The sequence below is a fragment of the Schistocerca cancellata genome, chromosome 1, assembly GCF_023864275.1.
Source record: "Schistocerca cancellata isolate TAMUIC-IGC-003103 chromosome 1, iqSchCanc2.1, whole genome shotgun sequence".
Taxonomy (NCBI): domain Eukaryota; kingdom Metazoa; phylum Arthropoda; class Insecta; order Orthoptera; family Acrididae; genus Schistocerca; species Schistocerca cancellata.
In genome coordinates this window covers 306,011,369-306,030,504 of record NC_064626.1, presented here as the reverse complement: position 1 = coordinate 306,030,504, position 19,136 = coordinate 306,011,369, and the positions used below count along the sequence as shown (strand labels likewise).

The following is a 19,136-nucleotide window of genomic DNA, read 5'->3' as shown; positions in this document are numbered from 1 at the left end:
GTGGCAATGAAAAGTTAAAGTCAGCACAAACAAAAACCTTTTGACTGTAGACTTACTTAAGACTCCACCAATTTATAAATTTCCTGTCTAGTTAGGATGTTAACATTATTTTTACTTTCACTTTAAAATTGATTGTTGATTCCTAATCAGCATGTAATTGAAAATTTGTTTTATGTATTGATGATGTTCAAAATGATAATGTATCTCTGTCATGTACAGCCACCGAATTGATTACAAAGAGTGATTACCACATATTTTTAATACATTATAAATTTACTACTTTTATGTTTGGCACGAGATACCCAAAGGGTTCATAAAGTTTGAGATCCCCTTTCCTTTATGGTTTTGTAAAGTTATTCAGGAACCAAAATAAAATGTAACATTATTACAAGAAAGTGACATATTAATGAATGGCTTATGCTACAGTGCATATAGCTATGTGCACCTGTTTCTAGACACTGCAGAATGCGGAAACATATGCTCACATTCACTGAATACTTACAAATAATATAAAACATAAACAAACAATATGTATTATACTCATAACCAGTACAAGAAGTTATCTTTGAGTAAAACACATATGATTTTTAGATAGTTCAGGGTGATTAACACATGATAACAAAGACAACATAGGTAAAGCAAGTCTTTGGTTTTCAGAGCTATTAAAATATACATTATTTCGACAAAAGATTGAACACATATCTTGAAAAATATACATAAAAGTTTTAAAATGTGTGGAGGTATACATTTTTGAGGTAAACGTTAAAAATACTAGAATGTGTTAAAGATGTTACTTACTTCTTTTGAACAGAATTGATCTGTGATGAGAACTCTTTCCTAAAATGCTTAAGTACCATGAAATAATGTGACAAATAGCATGCATCACACACTACCCAAGTCCATCAACACACCTTCAACACTATTGCTCTTTGGCATTGCCGATTGGTTTTTTGGAATTTGGCGTACAGTGGAATACTTCAGTTGTAAAACTTTTGCCAGAAGGTCAGAGTTTGCATTTTCCAAAAGCAGTATCTTCTTACCCAGGGCAGTAATCTCTCGTTCTTTTTCTCGCATTGCAGTTTCCAGATGCATAGCACTACAAATAAAAATTAAATATATTATATTATTTATAAAATAATGCAAAAATAATTTTATAGGGACTGAAACAAATGGTAGACTGGCAGTAACTGTTGTTTTTATATTTATAAATCATAGATTTCTGTCTCTGAAACAAATGCAATACATAGACTGCATGTCTTATACATAGGCTGCTTTTGTAAACAAGAAGATGAATAAAAATAAAATGCAATACAATCATATCGATATGAGAGGAATAACATATTTTTAAAACACCAAGTTGATAAAAATATGATGTGTAGACAGCAACTAAGAGGTAGGTATCATATTAGAAGTGAAGAAAATAAAATAAAGCCAAAAACTAGAAAAAAAGTGAGTGGGTGGGCCATATAAGGATAAGAAATCATTTAAAAAATCCTCTCTGATAAAACTTTTGGGTATATTATTCACACAAAAAATACCTGAAGGCCTTTACATGCAAATATCACCAGTATTTTTTACACAGCAAAGATGAAGGGTAACACAGTGTACTAGGGCACTACACTTTATGTGACTGAAGATTTTTCAGGATGAAAAGTCAGTTGACATGATGGTTCAACTTCTTTCATGGTGTCCACAACACAGCAGATGAGAACTGCTATAATCCTTTATGCAACATCTGGATACACACAGAGGCATCAGGCCACCATCATGCTACACTTAAAAAAGTCTGCCAATGGCAGTTGTGGGAGTCAGCTACCAGACGCTGCTTGTAGTGGGTCACAAGACTAGTGCGCATGGCAAGACATCTGCTGCACTGCCTACTAGAGTACTCCTCTATATAAAGGCAGTTTAGCTGGCACTCCTCAGATTGGATTCTACTGCTTATTGTACTGTTTCTATGCTTTTTGTTTACCTGAATGTAGCTCAATAAACGTTTGTTCTTAGTGACCACACTATTGGTTATGTCTAGCATTATGAAACAAATGGCAACTAGTGTGGTGGTCACTTCCGTGTGTTCAGTCTATTTGGTTGTTCTGTCAGTTCTTGTGTCCATGGGGGCAGTGCTTCAATCTCTCCTCAAACAGCAGCAGACTCATTTGGTTGTTATTATGAACTTGTTGGCCGCATTGACTATGCAGCCTTCCATGCCGTCGGTGTATCCACTACCCTTGCCCCCTTATGATGATGCAGCAGAAGACTGGAACATTTACAAGAAGCATCTTCAGTAACACTTCCTTGCTTTTGGCGTCACCGATGCCAACATGTGCCTTTGCTCCTATCTTGGATTTCCCCTTGAATTTACAAGTTGTTGTGTTAGTTATCCCCTCTCCAGGAACCAGCATTGCTTTCATTCAACAAAATGTGTAAGTTGTTCAATTATCATCATAAGTGCACATGTCATTCCTGTGCATATTGAGTTCTATTGTCGTCAGAAACAGCTCCATCAGCCCTACTGGGCTTGGGCAGCTGTATACACAGCTTCAGTCACAAACACCAGTTTGCTAGCAATGCTCATCACAATTCCTATGTTGCATCACAATTCCTATGCTGATTATATGGTGCATGATACCATCATTCGGTTGGCTCCTAACAAGCTGGTGTATCAATGTACAGTACAGCGCAATAATCCATTTCTGCCTGAGGTTCAGATCTCTCAAGGATTGTTTTATACACTTGTGGCGCATAATGATTCACAGTTTGTGTCTCACATCTTCCACAATTTCTGCACCCATCAAGCATTCAACATGTGACGGTTCCTCCTTTCCACCCCCAATCTAACGCTGAGGCAGAACGGCTAGTCCCACATCCAGGTTTTAAATGAAGAATACGTTGTGAACTCTTCCATGCATGATGCCATAAGGCACTTCCCACAGGTTTATGCTGGTAGGGGTCAGAGTCGAGCCAAGATAATCCATGGTTGTCAGCTACATTGTGTCCTGCACCTACTCATGCCGCTCTGCCAATTTTCGTCCGTGCAGCATTCATTACTGAGAGCTGGTGGCGATGGGTCGTTCATCACCAGCAACCTGGGTTCCCCGCCCAAGTGGTCAGCACCTTCGATCATCGATGATGCAGTTCCATGAGACTGTGGACCCAGATGTTGAGGTGCAGCAGCAAACCTATTGCTGGTCCTCCCGTATGGTTCATTCAAAAGAACACTTTGTTTTTATAGCAGATGATGTTGATTCACGTAAAACAGTTTCTTTCCAATGAAAAATTTTTAATTGCATCGAGGAAAAAAATATCTGCATTTTTTGAAAGAAACGGTGGACAGTTTTGACTTATCAGCAGATTTAAGAAAGAAACTAACTGTGAGACATATAAGCAATGTTATGTATTGCTGTAGAAAAAAATGGAAAATGCAGCACAGAATATATTTCTGAAAAGAGTGAGGAAACCCCCAGACAAAGTGATATGCCTGTGAAAAACAATACTGATGTACTGAAATTTGCCCCTTCAGAGATCTCAAAGACTTTTCCATATTTTAGCAATTGCCATCTTTTTACCTTGATATGATGGATCTTATGAATTGTTTACTGCTTCAGTTTAAATAGTCAATAACTATTTAATATTTCAGATTATGTTCTGCCAAGAGTAATGTTGATATATCCTTCTGCCTTTGTCATGCTCAGTGTTGATGAGTTTGATCAAACTGATTAATGCTAATCTGTAGAATAATTAATGCTAGAAAATGTAATATGTTGTGATGATTTCAAGAAAACTTGTAAGTGTATGGTTACAGTGTGTTAATGAAAAAAAAAATCTATTGTTTTGTCAGAGAACTGAAATTTTTCTATATTTTTAAAATGAGATTTGCGTATCATTAGCTACATTTGAAAAAGTTTGGAAACGAGGTAACATTTAAAGTACTTTATACTTCTGTAATAGAAAACTTATTTGTATTTGCACTTGGGTGATGAGAGAATTTTCTTGTTTTGAAAGAAAACATATATTTTATTGCTTTTGATGAGAAATATTTTTGCATAAGCAAATTATCTTCATTACTCCATGTCTCTCTATTTCATCTGCGTTTTAAGGAAGTTTTGTGGGTGAATTTTGTCGCTATTTAAACATACTATGCAGGTGTGGCAGTGATATTTTTCATGTCTAGTGCAAAGTGAGATCAAAAGTGCGCGAGAGTTTTTTTTAGTCATGTGTTGTTTTTTATCTTTGCCGTAAGACTATAGAATCTCCTAGTTTTTGTTACTTCTCTGTTGTTTTTAGTTTTCTTCTCAGTGTGAGTTTTTCACGAATAAATGGTACTCCGTTAACTCATTATACCGGACGGCTATGCAATTATTTGTTGTAGGCTAGTCGCCTACATAATTGGTGACCTCCGATTAAGGAACTTTAAATCTTTCGTTAGCTACGTCGAACATTAACTGCAGAAGCAATGACCGACGACGGCAAACGATACGGTTCGATAACGGAAGAAATTCATAGGCTTCAGAATGAGATAGAAACTTTACAGTTGCATATTTCGAAAGATATGAACTTAAAGCATATACCGGACCAGAATTTGCTCGAACTTCAGACCTGTAGACGGGTCGTTTAACAGCTGTCGTAGCTCTGCATCCTTGGTCTGTTCCACTGCAAGTTTATCATAGTCTATAATTTCTGAAATCCCGCAAATACGTGAAAAATAGTCAGCCACTAAATTTTCTGCGCCTCTTAAATGGCGTATATCTGTTGTGAACTGACTTATGAACTCAATATAACGGAACTGTCTTGGTGAGCATTTATCACTGGTGTTTTTAAAAGCCGATGTTATGGGTTTGTGGTCTGTAAACACAGTCACCGGTCTAGCCTCTATTTGTGGGCGGAAGTATCGAATTGCTTCGTAGATCGCGAACAATTCTCTGTCATACGCGCTCCACTTCTGTTGTGCAGTCTGTAACTTTTTAGAGAAAAACCGTAGTGGTTGCCATTGCCGTTCTACCCGCTGGTGCAGCGCCGCCCCTATTGCTGACTGGCTCGCGTCTACAACAATAGCTAATTGTGCGTAGTGAACTGGGTGAGCGAGCAACACTGCTTTGCTGAGGCTTTCAACGCTTCACCAACTCAACGGTTGCAATTACGAACGCCCCCATTCATGCCTTCTCAGCCACACACATGGTTCGCGGTAATGGAAAATATATTTCTACAACAAAGAATATTCAGTGATCACGAGAAGTTCACCTTGGTGATAAGTAATTTGGACCATCAGACCTCGGTTTTGGTATCTGACATTATAGTGAACCCGCCTACTGAAGGAGCATACTGTAGATTGAAAGAAGAATTAATTTCTCGGTGTGTGAAGTCAGTCGACATCAGAGTCAAACAAGTACTGTACAATGGTGTTCCGACAAAGGTATCGATTGAACGTGTCAAGCCAGCATGGGTTTTACCCTCTCCGACCTCTGACACCACGCCTGTGCATCAACACCTGATGGACGCAGAGCATACCCAAACACCGCTCAGTACATCGTTTGAGACAGGTGAATCACCACCACAAACAACAACGTCACCGCCCCCGAGACATCCGACGCACACCAGAGCTGGACGTCAAATAAAATTCAAGTATCAAGATATCCCTGGGGCTCCGCACTTTAAGGGGGGGGGGCTGTGTGGCAGTGATATTTTTCATGTCTAGTGCAAAGTGAGATCAAAAGTGCACGAGAGTTTTTTTTAGTCATGTGTTGTTTTTTATCTTTGCCGTAAGACTATAGAATCTCCTAGTTTTTGTTACTTCTCTGTTGTTTTTAGTTTTCTTCTCAGTGTGAGTTTTTCACGAATAAATGGTACTCCGTTAACTCATTATACCAGACGGCTATGCAATTATTTGTTGTAGGCTAGTCGCCTACACAGGATTGGAAAGAAATTTTACGTTTACTATTTCTGGGTAGAAAATATGTTTTGCAAAATTGATGATACCAGATGTATTTTTTGATTTCTGTCCTGTATAATTAAGCAAAAATGTTTGTACGTGATTTTTGATGAATTTGTGGAACTGTTGTGCTATATTTGTAGGAATTTGTGTCTGTATACAAATATTTAATGAAAAATAGAGTTGACCTGTTAGTTTATTATTGTCACATTGTGGAAGTGTGGTCAACATTAGAAGGATTATGAAAAAACTGAAGCATCAATAAACATTTTGTTGTGATTGGAGAACATTACGCTGCAATTTTATGTAGTTAACAACTTTTTTACTCTATCCATATCACATTTTTTGAAACGGAGTTTGTCTGTAGAGAGGACATTGTTTTTCAGACCACATACTTTGAAAATTGTTGTAAGTGAGAGAAACAAGTAAATGATGTGAGAAATCTGAATTAATGATGATAATATTTTGAGGAGGAAACTAAGTGTTGAACATGTACTGAGTGATTACAAATTGAAGACTGATACATTATGTTCCGAGTATTTTACCAACGTGAAGGTAATTTATTGAGGGTAATGGTGAAATATTGAAAGTGACTACGAATATTATGATGTAATATTAAATACGTCTACATATTTTTGGATGTTTGTCAAATGTTGATGCACACGTGTGTGTGTGTGTGTGTGTGTGTGTGTGTGTGTGTGTGTGTGTGTGTGTGTCAGGGAAGATGATGAAAGTTTACAATATGTTTACTGCACTTCTGACAGCTATAGGTAAAGTGCACTGATTACGTCTGATGCTTATGTGAGAAAACAGTCTTGGGCTAATGGAAATAGTAAAAATATTAGCTGAAGGAAATATCTGCAACATTATAATGCAACTGACTAGTATTTTGTACCATGGGAGAGTTTTATGAAACACATCTTGATTATTTAAAAGAAACTTGCTTAAAAAGATCACGTGGTGCCATTAAAAATGAAGAAAATACATCAAAAACTGTTTTTGAAGCAGAAAAATTATGGGACATTGTAGTACCAAAGCAATACTAAAACTCTATCTCTTTTCCAAATTGTGTATAAGTACTGCAAATTTTTTGACATGTTACTCTTCTGAAACACATCTTTATGGAATATTGAAATGCTGTGAGGCTCTTCAAAAATCTTATACTCAATAGTAATATTTTGTATGAAATGAAATGAGCATACGACTTTAAATGCGAACATTTTAGGTTACGCTTTATTGTGACTGTTATTGACATTAAATGAAACAACAAGTTTACTGTTACCAGTCACCATTTCATTTATTTCCATGATGTGTTTCAAAGGTTTAAACCTCCATCATCAGGTGGATTTACATTAGTTAGTATGACATTTGTGTGTGTGTTGAGTTACAATTTTTGGAGGAACTTGTGGCATTGCCTAGTGGAGAAACAAGACACACTTTCAGAACATGGTTTTGGATTTCTTCTGACAAAAAATTAAACTGATATCTAATGGTAAACATAAAATAAGTAAACTAGAGTACCTCTAGTGGTCACAGGTTCCTTTCACTGTTGTAACACATCACATGTATACTGTCAGATTTGTAAACAAATACGGCATCTGGAATCTGCTGGGTGCAAGGTTCGTATAGCAGAAGACAAGACATAATCGCAAAGTGCAAAGAACATACATTGTAACAACGTTATTACAAAATAATTGTTTAAAGAATTTTGAGGTGTTTGTTTTGAGGTGTCGAATATATGTGTGTGTACATCAGGTGGCGTATAAATCCAATTTTGACAAGTTAAAACGGTTTAAAATTCGTACTCGTTTATACAATCAGGTGAAATGTTAAAATGGCTTAAACGTCATACTTGTAAAAAACAATCAGGTAAGATGTTACAGACTTGAAGAACAATAATCATATTGGCTACAGCAGTAAAATCATACATAGATGACACTATTTGATTGGGATTAATAGACAGATGTAAGAGGCTGGAGGCAGAAGGAGAGGAAGAGAGAGAGAAAGTGTGTGTGTGAGAGAGAGAGAGAGAGTGAGGAAAGAGTGATTATATAAGAGCAAACATTTACATGGCACGGGGTCTTAAGATTACATGTTACATATATTACCTGCCTAAAGGTTGGGGTAATACATTGGTTAATGCTATAAAATATGCAGATAGATATACAATTTGTGCCAGTAGTTGATGTACATACAGTTTCAAGCTGACAAGGGGTACAAGCTTTTGGTGTGATGAATTATCTGGAAATGAGGTCAATCTCTTGTACTCTTGGCAGCTATAAATATTTATAGTCAATATTAAGGTGTGTGCACGTGTGTGTGTGTGTGTGTGTGTGTGTGTGTGTGTGTGTGTGTGTGTGTGTGCACGTGCACATTTTTAAGAATGTAGGCAGTTGCTGAAAACAGAGATGATACTATTGTAAATATTGTCATTTAAGATGGATTACGGTTGTTTCGTTTGGTGTTTGTATATTTGTGTATGTGTTGTGTTGTCATTGCGACCTTTTCTGCACTGTTTTTGTACTCGAAAATTGCCTTGATTGCCTCACTGGGCAGATTAACATTAAACGCGAACATTTTAGGTTAGGATTTACCGTGACTGTTATTGACATAATGTCGACAAAACACATACACTTGAATAGGAATTGTCTCAAGAATAACGTCATTCCATATTATGTCAAGATTGACATCAAAACAAACACAACAACTGCAAAGAAAACACTAGAAAACGTACGAAAACTCTGAGTGAAAAATGAACTGAAAGAACTTTATATTAAAAAACAAATGTTCAACACACAGCTTCATAATGCAGAATTACAGTTGGGAAAGTCGCTTCATAGATTAGAATATGATTCCATAACCAAAAATGAGTACACTGAGTTCATCGTACAGAAAACGAAAGCTACAAAGAAGAAAAAACTAGCCAATCTTATAAAGCAACAATTACCTCCCAAACTGAACCAAAACAGTTGAAAGAAACACACATTCTACACACCTTTCCTCAACAATACGAACATAATTTTCGCTGCAGAAGAAGAGGCACTACTTTGCAAAGGCTTAAAACATAATGTTCAAGCTCCACTGGACCAAAACAACCAAGAAAAGCTCACCATTTGCGTCACACAGATCTCGACCATAGCCTTTAAGAAACAAAATGACAGAATAGCAACCTGCCACAAAATTAATGAAATCACTGAAAAGGAAATTGCAAAACCATTCCCAGCATACAAGAAATGAGAAGTAGCCCTTACATGTACCATTAAGACTAAATTAAACATGAATAATACAATAATTGTAAAAGCCAACAAGGGCAACACAACTGTTGTAATGGACAGAGCAACATCCATAGAAAAAACTTTAGACTTCTTCCAAAGCAGCAACATAACAGAAATACATAAAGATCCAACAGCCAGAATACAAAAGGAGATTAAACACATTTCAAACAACGTTAATTTTTACTCACCATCCAAGAAGCAAGAAACATTGTAACAATGAGCCCACAAGCTCCTTGCCTTAGATTACAACCAAAGATCCACAAAAATGGGACCCCCATCAGGCCTATAGTGAACTGTAGGAACAGCCCAACATTCCAACTCAATAAAATGCTCTTCAGAATTCTCAAAGAAGCATACACATTCAATAATGAGAGAACACTTTAAAACACAACAGAATTCGCACAATATGTCAAAAACATACCTGATGGAGCCACACTTGCCTCATTTGACATACAAAACTTTTATTCCTCTGTGCCAATAGTTCCCACACTACAGATAATCAATGCCAACTTACATAAACACAAAAAAATCCCTTCAACTCACATTACTGAACCAGCTTGAATTCACACTTTCACACAACTACTTTAAATTTAACAAAAAAATCTACAAACAAACAGATGGTCTGGCAATGGGCTCAAATCTTCCCGGATTGCAAGTAGAAATATTTATAAGTAACCTAGAAGACAAAATCCTGACTTCCAATCACCACCTCCTCAAAAACATCATCTACTACTACAGATATGTAGATGATACACTCAATAATTGCAAAGCAATCACAACACAAAAAACAAAAAGAAAAGAAAATCTTCCATACAATCCCCTTTCTAGGTAACATTTCATACCAGATTGCCAATGTCTTCAAACAAAAAGGCATAAGCATATCCTTTACAAGAGACATCAATATTGGACAGAAGTTACCCCACAACATCGGCACACGAAACCCACTTCATCACACAGGTGTGTACAAAATTGAATGTTTGGACTGTGACTGCTTCTAAATAGGCCAGACAGGCAGATCATTTGAAATTAGATTGCAGGAACACATAGTATCACCTCTGTTTTCAGCAACTGCCTACATTCTAAAAACACACACACACACACACACACACACACACACACACACACGTGCACACACCTTAATATTTACGATAAATCCATAAATATTAACAGCCGCCAAGAGTACAAGAGATTGACCTCATTTACATATAATTCATCACTCCAACAGCTTGTACCCCTTGTCAGCTTGAAACTGTATGTGCATCAACTACTGGCACATACTGTATATCTATCTGCATATTTTATAGCATTAACCAACATATTACCCCAACTATTAGGCAGCTAATATACTGGGTGATCAAAAAATCAGTATAAATTTGAAAACTTAGTAAACCATGAAATAATGTAGATAGAGAGGTAAAAATTGACACACATGCTTGGAATGACATGAGAGGTACACCGATATGTTACAGAATCGCATCATCCAAAGCCTGGCTAATAAATACCTGCTGGAACGTACAATGTTCATGCAGGATGGCGTTCCACCCCATATTGCTAACGCATGAAAGATCTCTTGCGCGCGTTGTTTGGTGAATATCGTGTGCTCAGCCGCCACTTTCATCATGCTTGGCCTCCCAGGTCCCCAGACCTCAGTCCGTACGATTATTGGCTTTGGGGTTACCTGAAGCCGCAAGTGTATCATGATCGACCGACATCTCTAGGGATGCTGAAAGACAACATCCAATGCCAATGCCTCACCATAACTCCAAACATGCTTTACAGTGCTGTTAACAACATTATTCCTCGACTACAGCTATTGTTGAGGAATGATGGTGGACATATTGAGCATTTTCTGTAAAGAACATCATCTTTGCTTTGTCTTACTTTGTTATGCTAATTATTGCTATTCTGATCAGATGAAGCGCTATCTGGCGGACGTTTTTTGAACTTTTGTATTTTTTGGTTCTAATAAAACCCCATGTCATTCCAAGCATGTGTGTCAATTTTTACCTCTCTATCTACATCTAAATTTATACTCCGCAAGCCACCCAACGGTGTGTGGTGGAGGGCACTTTACGTGCCACTGTCATTATCTCCCTTTCCTGTTCCAGTCGCCTATGGTTCGCGGGAAGAGCAACTGCCGGAAAGACTCCATGCGCGCTCGAATCTCTCTAATTTTACATTCATGATCTCCTCGGGAGGTATAAGTAGGGGGAAGCAATATATTCGACACTTAATCCAGAAACGCACCCTCTCGAAACCTGGACAGCAAGCTACACTGCGATGCAGAGCCCCTCTCTTGCAGAGTCTGCCACTTGAGTTTGCTAAACATCTCCGTGACGCTATCACGCTGACCAAATAACCCAGTGACGAAATGTGCCGCTCTTCTTCGGATCTTCTTTATCTCCTCTGTCAACCCAACCTGGTACAGACCCCACACTGATGAGCAATACTCAAGTATAGGTCGAACGAGTGTTTTGCAAGCCACCTCCTTTGTTGATGGACTACATTTTCTAAGGACTCTCCCAACGAATCTCAACCTGGTACCCACCTTACCAACAATTAATTTTATATGATCATTCCACTTCAAATCGTACCACACACATACTCCCAGATATTTTACAGAAGTAACTGCTACCAGTGTTTGTTCCGCTCTCATATAATCATACAATAAAGGATCCTTCTTTCTTTGTATTCGCAATACATTACATTTGTCTATGTTAAGGGTCAGTTGCCACTCCCTGCACCAAGTGCCTATTCGCTGCAAATTTTCCTGCATTTTTCTGTATCTAATATTTTCTGGGTCTCATGAACAAATAAAGCGAGTTGGGTCTCACAGGATCGCTGTTTCCGGAATCCATGTTGATTCCTACAGAGTAGATTCTGGGTTTCCAGAAACGACATGATACGCAAGCAAAAAACATGTTCTAAAATTCTACAACAGATCGACATCAGAGATATAGGTCTATAGTTTTGCGCATCTGCTCGACGACCCTTCTTGAAGACTGGGACTACCTGTGCTCTTTTCCAATCATTTGGAACCTTCCGTTCCAGTAGAGACTTGCGGTACACAGCTGTTAGAAGGGAGGCAAGTTCTTTCGCATACTCTGTGACAAGTTGAATTGGTATCCTGTCAGGTCCAGTGGACTTTCCTCTGTTGAGTGATTCCAGTTGCTTTTCTATTCCTTGGACACTTATTTTGATGTCAGCCAGTTTTTTGTTTGTGCGAGGATTTAGAGAAGGAACTGCAGTGCGATCTTCTTCTGTGAAACAGCTTTGGAAAAATGTGTTTAGTATTTCAGCTTTACGCGTGTCAACCTCTGTTTCAATGCCATCATCATCCCGGAGTGTCTGGATATGCTGTTTCGAGCCACTTACTGATTTAACTTCCTAGGATTTTCTGTCAAGTCGGTACATAGAATTTTACTTTCGAATTCACTGAACGCTTCACGCATAGCCCTCCTTACGCTAACTTTGGCATCGTTTAGCTTCTGTTTGTCTGAGAGGTTTTGGCTGCGTTTAAACTTGCAGTGAAGCTCTCTTTGCTTTTACAGTAATACCCTAACTTTGTTGTTGAACCACGGTGGGTTTTTCCCGTCTATCTACATTATTCCATGATTTATTCAGTTTTCAAATTTATACTGACTTTTTGATCACCCGGTATGTAACATGTAATCTTAAGACCCCTTGCCATGTAAATGTTTGATCTTACATAATCACTCTTTCCACCCCCCCCCCCCCCCCCCTCTCTCTCTCTCTCTCACTTTCTCTCTCTCTCTCTCTCTCTTCCTCTCCTCCTGCCTCCAACCTCTTACATCTGTCTGTTAATCCCAATCAAATAGTGTCATCTATGTATGATTTTACTGCTGTAGCCAATATGATTATTGTACTTCAAGTCTGTAACATCTCACCTGACTGTTTTTTACAAGTATGACGTTTAAGCCATTTTAACATTTCACCTGATTGTATAAATGAGTACGAATGTTAAACCATTTTAACTTGTCAAAACTGGATTTATATGCCACCTGAAGTACACACATATATATTCAACACCTCAAAACAAACACCTCCAAATGCTTTAAACAATTATTCTGTAATAATGTGGTTACAATGTATGTTCTTTGCACTTTGCGACTATGTCTTGTCTTCTGCTATACGAACCTTGCACCCAGCAGATTCCAGATGCCATATTTGTTTACAAATGTGACAACAGCGAAAGGAACCTGTGACCACTGGAGGTCCTCTAGTTTACTTATTTTATGTTTACCATTAGATATCAGTTTAATTTTTTGTCAGAAGAAATCCAAAACCATGTTCTGAAATAGTGTTTTATTTCTCCACTAGGCAGTGCCACAAGTTCCTCCAAAAATTGTAACTCAACACACACACAAATGCCATACTAACTAATGTAAATCCACCCGATGATGGAGGTTTAAACCTTTGAAAGACGTCGTGAAAATAAATAAAACGGTGACTGGTAACAGTAAACTTGTTGTTTCATTTACTGATCATGTGACATTATTGGCTGAGAGATGCCATCTGGGTTTTTTTGGCCACCTACTGCAATTTTTTTTTTTATGCGACTTTGGTGGCTTATATGTTGATGATGATGTGGACCACATAATAACCACTGCCAAGGTAGGTAAAGTCTTTGCCTTGACTAGGAACCATGCCTGAGTCTCCCCCACTGTATTCAGCCATGCTGACCACTCAGCTATGGAGGTGGACACTATTTTGTATGCAATTTAATTTTTGTTTTACTTCTAATTAATAGTCATTTTCTTATGCCATTCTTGAGATACGTTATGCTGTTTAATTAGTTAGAGTGAAATGCTTTTCATACACCAATTTTCTGTAGTTATTGCAATACAAGTTCTTTACCAATCATAGTAATTGTTGGATTGGATTGCTCACTGTGTCTGTGAAACTGAAAGAATTTTGATTTCTAATTAATTTTTGAGTAATAGTATAAATTTTGCAATGCTTTTGCACAAAAATTTGCCAATTCTGCTATTTTTGCGTAAGTATAGACGAATTATTTTTCTTATGAGAAGGATACAAATTTTTAATTTTTCTTCAGTTGTTGCTATTTGCAAATTAAATATTCACCATTATCAAATAACAATTATGAAAGATTTTGACTTGAAAGTCTCAACAATATTATGTAAGTGTCTAGCTCTGTTTTCTGTGAAGAAACAAATCTGCAATACAATTAGCTATTTCAATATTTATGTGATTTTTGTCAGCTAAATGTTACTGTACAAATGCTTGAATTCTGAAAAGTCAGATATTTTTAAAAATTTTATATGAAATATGAAAATAGCATTAACAAGAACTGATTGTAGCAGTAGTATATAGCTGTAGCAATTGTATATAGCTTCACATTAGTATTATTTTGAGAAATGGACAACAGAGTATAAATGGATTTCCTTTGCGAACATACAATTCATTTTTTGGATAGCATTGCTAATAGTGAAGATATCACCATACGACCACAGTACAATGAGGTGTAAGATGATGAGGTTGCACGGGGAGATATAAAGCCTGTATAAAATGCAAGTGACATGAACATAAGGGCTGTGATGTTTGTGAGTGTTAATTAACGTTAGTGTCTGAAGCAGACTTATTTATGTAAGATGATGAAACGAAAAAGTTTAAACAATAAGGATCCTAGCTGAACAGTATGAAGATAAAAACATCATTTCTAATAAAGTAAAAGGTATGTGGTCACATTAACAAGAAAATATCGTTTTGAATGTCAAGGAAAACACAATCAATGTGGTGAAGTTTTGAAATTGTGATCTGGTTTTCTTATGAGAGGACTGTTGAGCAGTTTTACAAATAAGTTAAAATGTTGTTTTGGGTTAGGTTTGAACCAGCGATCTATGGACATCATCTTACAAAATTCGACAGCCTACCTCTGTAACAACTAAGCTACCAAATAACTAAAGTGCAGTTGGGTAAAACGACAATTCTCACTAGGAGTTCAATTTTGTTGACACTAGCCTTTGTTGCAGCAATGGGAGAGAATATCTCAAAGGTAAGTTAATGTTAACTTCATAGTGCAACACATTTTTAATTAAGTTAGTGAAACTGTGTGTCAACATGGTGTCAATTTGCCAGTAGAGTGCAACAACATTTTATGCATCTTCTCATTCTCTGGAACAATCAAAAACAACTTTTCGGAAATTTTTATACATGTATCTGTACTACACACCATTTGTAACCTATTTTCCGAAACCAGGGTTGTCACAAGTTTCCCCAAGCAAAATTCCCTGATATTTCTCCGATTTCCAGACAAGTTTTAGCATTTTTCCCTGACTAATTTTGAGAGCTCAATGGTAAGATATAAGTTGGCAATCTGTCTTTGCAGCCACAGCACAAGAAACAATAGTGCAAATGAGGGAATTTCTATTATGTTCGTTACTGTCAGTTACTACCCACTGTGTTATATCTATTATTTTTGTAGTTGCAATGATGGATCAAAAATACCCTCATGAAAGATTCCAGACACTCTATGCTTGGATACATTCATCAATCACTGTACATAATAACCTCCTCAATGTGAACCAGCAAGAAATCAAAGAACATCAATCATGTGAAACTCAACTCACACTTTTCTCATATGATATACTGAAAGCTTTGGATCAAGACAGTCAAGGAGATGCAGTATTCCTTTACTTCCAAAAAGTATTTGATTCAGTAGCAAATCTATGCTTATTGCCAAAAGTATGATCACATGGAGTATCAAGCAAAATTTGTAACTTGATTGAGGAGTTTTCGGTATGGAGGACACAGCATATTATCTTCGATGAAGAGTCACTGTCAAATGTAGGAGCAACTTTGGGTGTGCCCCAGGGAAGTTTGTTGGGACCTTTGCTGTACACGTTATATATCAATGACCTTGCAGACAAAATCAATAGTAACCTCACACTTTTTGCAGATAATGCTGTTATCTATGGTGAAGTAGTATCTGAAAGAAGTTGGATAAATGTTCAGTCAGCTCTTGATAAGATTTCAAGGTGGTGCGTAGGCTGCAAACTTGCTTTAAATGTTCACAAATGTAAAACTGTGCACTTCATAAAATGAAAAAAACATAGTTTCCTATGACTATAATATCAATGGCTTACTGCTGGAATTGGCCAACTCTTACAAATACCTGGATGTAACAATTTGTAGGGATATCTATATCTACAGATATATACACAGCCTGCAGGTCATCACACAGTGCATGGCAGAGGGCACACTGTACCACTACTAGTCATTTCCTTTCCTGTTTCACTTGCAGACAGATCGAGGGAAAAATGACTATCAATATACCTCCAAATGAGCACTAATTTCTCTACCTTATCTTTGTGTTCCCTAGGTCAAATGTATCTTTGTGGCAGTAGGACCATTCTGCAGTCAGCTTCAAATGCCGGTTCTCTAAACATTCTCAGTAGTGTTCTTTGAAATGAATGTGTGTTTCCCTCCAGGGATTCCCACTTAAGTTCCCAAAGCATATCTGTAACACTTACATGTTGACTGAATCTACCAGTAACAAATCTAGCAGCTCACCTCTGAACTGCTTCGATGTCTTCTTTCAATATGACCTGGTGTAGATCCCACACACTCGAGCAGTACTCAAGAATAGTTCACACTAGTGTCCTACATGGTCTACTTTACAGATGACCCATACTTTCCTAAAATTCTCCCAATAGAGCAAAGTTGACCATTTGCCTTCCCTACCAAAATCCTCAGATGATCATTCCATTTCATATCGCTTCGCAACATTGTACCCAGATATTTAAATGATGTGACTGTGTCAAGGAGGACACTGGTAATGCTGTATCTGAACATAATGTGTTTGTTTTTCCTACTAATCCATATTAACTTACATTATTCTACATTTAGAGCCAGCTGCCATTCATCACACCCAACTAGAAATTTTGTCTAAGTCATCTTGTATCATCCTGCAGTCACTGATCTTTGACCCCTCCCTGTACACCACTGCATCATCAGTGACTGGTTCTAAATGACTGTGACTGGTTATAAAATATTGGTGTGACTGGTTCATGACACTGGTTCTAAAATATTGCTCAAGTGTTTGGGACCCATACCAGATAGGACTAACAGGGGATATTGAATGTATACATAGAAGGGCAGGATGAATGGTCACAGGTTTGTTTGATCCATGAGAGAGTGCTAAAGAGATACTGAAGGGACAGAACTGGAAGACTCTGAAGACAGACGTAAACTATTCCAAGAAAGTCTGTTAACAAAGTTTCAAGAACCAGTTTTAAATGATGACTCTAGGATTATACTACAACCCCCTATAAATCGCTCACATAGGGATTGTGAAGGTGCGATTAGAATAATTACTGTATGCACGGAGGAATTCAAACAATCAGTCTTCCCGTACTCTATATCTGAATGAAATGGGAAGAAATTCTAATAATTGGTACAATGTGATGTCCGTCTTGTCATGCACCTCACAGTGGTGTTCAGAATATAGATGTAGATGGAGATTCAAATCAAGAAAGAACTTTTTGCAACAAATCGAAGCAATCCCATTATAATCTAATAAATGTCAAGTAGAACTGTGCTAGAACTTGTCTCCAATAGACCCATGGAACAACCCAAATGAGGAATTTTCTGCGGGTTTCAAACTCCCTTAAACAACTTGGAAAGTCTTAAATGTCTAAGAACAGTAATATCCCAGTATCAATAAAATATGAAGAAATGAGGTTACAGTAGTACTGATGAATGTTGTGATGAGATTTGACGAACTACAAGATCCACTCTACTTGTTAATTTGCTGAAAGATCGATAAACCATGCACCTTAGAAGACTTGGTTACAGCAAATAACAGGGCTATTCTGGACTATTTTGGAATCTGAACACCATTTTCATTGCCACATGACATATGAAAGTATTATTTAATATTTTTAAATGTTTTTGACTCCTTTATTAGTTTTAATATTGAAATTACAGTTTTACTTGATAATTTTATTGCTCGATGTCTTGGACAATGATAAACAACTCAAATATTATGTCATGAGCTACAGAAACAATTCAGCACCCACATAAAAAGGTAGCAGATGTGAATCTCATTCTTAGAGGAACTTCATTCCAACTTTCCTTCTTGATAGTTGTTGGATAGCATTTTAATTTGTTTCTTCATAAGCACATCAGTAAAATTCACTCCTTAGGCAGTTGTAACACTAAAGAAAGGTAGTTTCTTGATTTGTACAATATACAAACCTGGTGCTGAACTCTTCATAGGCAACAACATGAGTGTCATCACAAGCTGAATGAAATCAACTAAAAACGTGTAACAGAGATAATTAAATCAACTTACTTCACCATTAATGCTCGTTTCTCCTCCTGTATTTGCCTGTAATCAGTTTCAACTCTTGATCTCAAACTCTCTTCTGTGGACAACATTTTCTTCTGGACTGATAACTGTGATTGCAAATTCTCCACTTGACACTGGAGGGAACTCAGTTCTGCGTCAAATCTACTCCTGCAAAACATGAATATAATTACCAAACTGCCAAAGCTGTAAAGTTTAACTTTACACTATATGTTATTCCCCCTTCAAATCCACGTCACTGAGTCATTGTGCACTTTGGACATCTACTCCTACTTGTGGCCGCAATGAGCTCTTCAGTGGCACATTTCTATGCACATGCTGCGTCTACCTCCCAGCCATCAGCCACCATTCCCTAACCCCTTCCATTCCCCACCTCCTCTCTCCATTTTCCCTCTCCACCTGACACAACCTGTCACCTCTGTCGAACTGTAGTGTCATCACAATGTAGTTAGCCAGGAAAACATAGCTGTAAAGAGGTGTGTGTGTGTGTGTGTGTGTGTGTGTGTGTGTGTGTGTGTGTTTTCTACTTCTAAAGAAGGATTTACGAGAAAAGTAACAAAGCTTCAGTCTTCTTAATGTGCCT

The 19,136-nt window shown here is 37.3% G+C and overlaps 1 protein-coding gene across 1 annotated transcript in view; it reads right to left on the bottom strand.

The window, feature by feature from the left end:
* Positions 1-722: 722 nt before the first annotated feature.
* LOC126172641 (MAP7 domain-containing protein 1-like) overlaps positions 723-19,136 on the bottom strand; it is a 275,245-nt gene continuing 256,831 nt past the window's right edge. Inside the window, exons 11-12 of the mRNA XM_049920898.1 lie at positions 18,539-18,703; positions 723-1,096 (exon numbers count right to left, since the gene is read on the bottom strand). Coding sequence (XP_049776855.1) covers positions 883-1,096; positions 18,539-18,703 — 379 coding nt within the window. The 3' untranslated portion in view covers positions 723-882. The remainder of the gene's footprint in view (positions 1,097-18,538; positions 18,704-19,136) is intronic.